This window comes from Penaeus chinensis, chromosome 38 (genome assembly GCF_019202785.1).
Source record: "Penaeus chinensis breed Huanghai No. 1 chromosome 38, ASM1920278v2, whole genome shotgun sequence".
Lineage (NCBI taxonomy): Eukaryota > Metazoa > Arthropoda > Malacostraca > Decapoda > Penaeidae > Penaeus > Penaeus chinensis.
In genome coordinates this window covers 13,007,703-13,012,702 of record NC_061856.1, presented here as the reverse complement: position 1 = coordinate 13,012,702, position 5,000 = coordinate 13,007,703, and the positions used below count along the sequence as shown (strand labels likewise).

The window sequence follows — 5,000 nt, the reverse complement described above, 5'->3', positions numbered from 1 at the left end:
AATGAAACTGATCAGCGTGTTAAAGAACCGTTATATTTCATAAATGTAAAAGAAATTATAATAACAGTTTTCAAAAAAAAAAAAAATGAGGAAATGACATAACAGAAGCAATAAAAGTTAAGTGAACGCCCTGAATAAACTTTCCTCTCGTAAAATTGGAAATTAAATGGATTTCGAACTCCCCTTTTCGAGTACGTCATTACATCATCATTTAAACTCTGTCTGTTTAACTATTCCCGTCACAAAGATTGATCTCACGTAGAGTCTTTATCTCTTTCAGCATTCAGATTCAAAGTATGATTAGGCCTTTATTTAGTGGTGTGTATTTGTTCTATTATTATTTTCATTTGTTTTGTTGTCATCACCAACATTCATCACACTATAAGCATCATACTTAGCAAGTTCTACATTGTTAATAAGATATATATTTTTTTCAGCTTTGTCTTTTCTTTTCTCGAGTTAGGTATTATCATCCAAACAATTGCTATACACGTTCAACCATTATCCATCGTTAATCTTTCTATCTTATTTTCGACACACACACACACACACACATACACACACACACACGCACAAACGCACACATACACACACACAAACACATGCACACACGCACACACACACGCACACACACAAACACACACACAAACACACACACACACACGCACACACACACACGCACACACACACACGCACACACACACGCACACACACACACGCACACACACACGCACACACACACGCACGCACACACACACACACACACACACACACACACACACACACACACACACACACACACACACACACGCACACACACACGCACACACACACGCACACACACACACACACACACACACACACACACTCACACACACACACTCACACACACACACACACACACACACACACACACACACACACACACACACACACACACACACGCGCGCGCACACACACACACACACATACACACACACACACTTACACACACACACACACACACACACACACACACACACACATACTCCATCTCTGTTCATTTTACTAAGTGATGATTTTAATCTTCACAGTGATCTCAAACAATGGACATGGATCATTAATATCATTTAACTTCACGCTGAGAAAACAAACCGATATTTTTGTTGCGTTTTTTTTTTTTCCTTTCATGAAAACCATGTTACATGGTTGATCCAATCTCTGTTATTTTCACCTTTCTCTTCTTAATTACAGATTTTATTATGGTGTCCTGTTCCCACATCATCATGCTGACCAACGCACGTCTCCTTTCGCCCCCCCCCCCCCTTCCCCACCATCTGTTTGTTCTGTAACTCGGCCTCGTCCAGCCCGAAAACAAGAAAATGAAACATTCATTACCACACGCTTCAATGTGCAAATGTACTTTTTAATTGTCATTAAGGAGGGAAGAAGTGTAACCTGCATCAGCGCCTCCCTCACTCTATACTCTTACCCCATTCTTGCCCTCCTTCCCCCCCCCCCCCGCCCCCCACCCACATGTTAGTACCCAGTGGACGCTTGTGAGGCCTCGTGTTTGTCCTGGTGAAGAGGTACTCTGAAAGCCCTCCGCTGATAGGTCGCCGCCGAGCGCTCTTCTCCGGCATTGGTCAGTCTTTCAGAGCTCGCCGGCGATTGGTCCGATCCCTCGGTGATGGCCTCTTCTTCTCTTCAGTAAACAGAGGCAGGTGTCAAGGATAGCCCTTGGTTTCTCGCAAACATTCGTTCACGGGATGAAAGTATATGGGGGCATGCGCTTCTTTTTTAAAGATACCTCTAAAAAGATTTAGAAAAGAAGAAAAACACGAAAAAGAGGGACAAATACCAACGATCGATTCATAGCCAAGTGATAGACGCATCTCAAGCCTCCTTGGCACTTGGCCGCACCCGGGGCACAGGAAGGGCATGCCCATCACCTCGCGACGAAAGGCCATAAAGTTACGGAACGAAACGAAGGCCAGCGGGGCATGAAGGCGGTGCCTCCGCGGTCAGGGCAACGGCGGCGGCAGAGGGCACAGGGCCAGGCCAGTCTTGATGGCAGGGTTGCGCGAGTTAGGTTAGCGAGGTCCCGCCGCCAGCACACGCCCTCATCGTCACCTCCCGCACTCATACACACACACACACACACAGAACACACCTACATGCCCCGCCGTCTCGCTGCCATCGCTCCCTCGAAGTCGTCCCTCGTAGTCGTCGTCCACCCTGTCATACGCCGGTCGTTGTGTGTCGTCGTCGTTCTCGTTTCGTCTTTAAGTTATGTGATTCGTTAACTTATATATTTTTGTAGTCAATTTAGATTTATTTAGTTCTTTTTAAGTACCCGAGAAGAGGGCTGGAGAGTAATATAAAGAAGATATAGAACCGAAGAAGACATTAACAACAAATAAACAACAAGACCAAAAAGAAGAAGAAAAAAAAAAAAAGACATGTCCAACTCGTGCGGTAGTGCATAGCATACACTTTGTTTTCCAAGGAGATTTATAGATCAAAAGAAAGATAAAAACAACAACAAGAAAACAAAAAGTAACGAAAGGAAAAAAGACAAAAATCACCCCTCTCCCCCCCCCCCCCCCACCCCCCCACGGAGCATTCCAAGTGCCATTTCAAAGGGGAAAGAACTCGTCCCCTTTTTTTTTCTCCCCTCCGTTGTTTTATCCTACTTCGCGTGAGTCACCTCCTCAGCCGCCAAGATGTGGGAGAAATTAGTGAGAGATATGAAGATTAATCTCTTCTCGGCAGATCTTATGCCACTCAAATTCCTCTTCTTCATGCTGTTTGCAGGTGAGTTTACAAAACAATGAGGTTATTCTTCCATATAGTTTTAATCTCATTTCCCTAGTTGAGGGGATCATTAACGAAATCATATTTTTCGAAAGGAATAATAGCGTTGGTTGTGGTACTGATAACAAATATTAATAGCAATCGCAGTGTATATTATAGGTTTAAGGGACGTGAGCAGCTTTGCAATGCATAGGAGATGAAGAAAATAAGAAAGATTTATAAGCATACATATCTTGCAAATAGGAATATTGGTGATGACTGATGATAATATTGGTAATGATTATCATAATGACGGAAATAACGATAGTAATTATAATGATAATAACAATGATAATAATGATAATTGTAATTGCTATCATTATCGTTATTACCAAAGTAATAATATTAAGTTAACAGTAAAAATAACGATAATTATATTAATGATGAAAAAAATGACAGCAATAATAATGAATTATCATTATCATAATTACCACCATTATTATTACTGTTATGATTATCGTTATTATTCTTATAGTTATCATTATTATTACTGTTATTGGTATTATTACTGTTATTATCATTATCATTATTATTATTGTTGTTTTTTAGTTATCATTATTATTATTATTATTATTATTATCAACCTTAGTATTTTAATTATTATTATTATCATTATTATTATATGATTATTATTATTATAATTATTATTATTACTATTATTATTACTATTATCATTACTGTTATTATTATTATTGTTATTATTATTATCATTATTATCATTAGTATTATCATTATTATTATTATTATTATCATTGTTATCATAATTATTCTTACTGACAATATTGTTATTATTATTATTAATAGTAATGACATTGATATTATCATATTATTATTATTATTATTATTATCATCCTTGTTATGATTATTATTGTTCTTATCATAATCCTATCTATTATTATTATTACAGCTATTATTCTTGTTGTTGTTATCATCACCATTATCATACTTATCATTATTGATTTTCTTTTATTGTGTCAATTATTATTTTTATTATTATCATTATTACTTTTATCACTCAAGTCATTATTGATTTTATTATTGTTATTATTATTACTATCATCATTGATATTGTTATTGTTATTATTATTGTTCTTTTTATTATCATTTTTATTATCATTATTTTATTATTATTATTATTATTATTATTATTATTATTATTATTATTATTATCATATTATTATTATTATTATTATTATTACTGTCATTATTATTATCATTATTATTATTATTATCATTATCATTATTATCATCATTGATATTAATATTGTTATTATTTTTGTTGTTTTTATTGTTATCATTTTTATTATAACTATTATCATTACTATCATTATCACTATCATTAATATTGTCATTACTTCTATTATTATTATTATTATTATTATTATTATTATTATTTGTATTATTATCACTATTATTATTATTATTATTATTTGTATTATTATTATCATCATCATTATTATTATCACTGTCATTATTACTATCATCATTATTATTATTATTATCACTATCATTATTACTAACAGTGTTAATATGGCTATAGTGTAATTATTATCACAGTTATCATTATCAGTACGATATTCATATAATTATAAGCATAATTTGCATTAATTTTGTTATATTAGCTTTTATCATCAGCATTGGTTGTTGTTACTGTTAATATTATATTAGCATTGTTAGTTTTATTTCATTATTGATATGTTAAAGTAATTATCATTATCATTCTGATTAATATGTCGGGTATTATTGATCATATAATCGCTATTATGTTGTTATGAGCATTGTTAATGTTACTAGTGGTACTAGTTGTTGTTGTTGTTGTTGTTGTTGTTGTTGTTGTTCCTGTTGTATTGGTTGTAGTAGCAGTAGAAGTAGAAGTAGTAGTAGTAGTAGTTCTTATTGGTGTATTGGTTGTAGTAAATGGGGCGGTAGTGGTAGTGGTCATAGAAGTCGTAGAAGTAGTAGTATTAGTAGTAATAGTAGTAGTAGCAGCAGCAGTAGTAGTAGTAGTAGTAGTGGCGATGGTGGTGGTAGAAGTAGTTGTAGTATTAGATTGTAAATCATGGCTATGAGTATCCTTATTTTTGATATTACCATTGTATTTTTATTATCATTGCTCTTATGATTCCCAGGAGTATTAGCAGCTACACTCGCATTGGTCGTCTTAT

General features: G+C 34.6%; 1 protein-coding gene across 1 annotated transcript in view; it reads left to right on the top strand.

Moving 5' to 3' along the window:
- Positions 1 to 2,009: 2,009 nt before the first annotated feature.
- The window catches only part of LOC125045881 (major facilitator superfamily domain-containing protein 6-like), a 22,496-nt gene continuing 19,505 nt past the window's right edge, over positions 2,010 to 5,000 (top strand). The window contains exon 1 of the mRNA XM_047643461.1: positions 2,010 to 2,796. Coding sequence (XP_047499417.1) covers positions 2,706 to 2,796 — 91 coding nt within the window. The 5' untranslated portion in view covers positions 2,010 to 2,705. The remainder of the gene's footprint in view (positions 2,797 to 5,000) is intronic.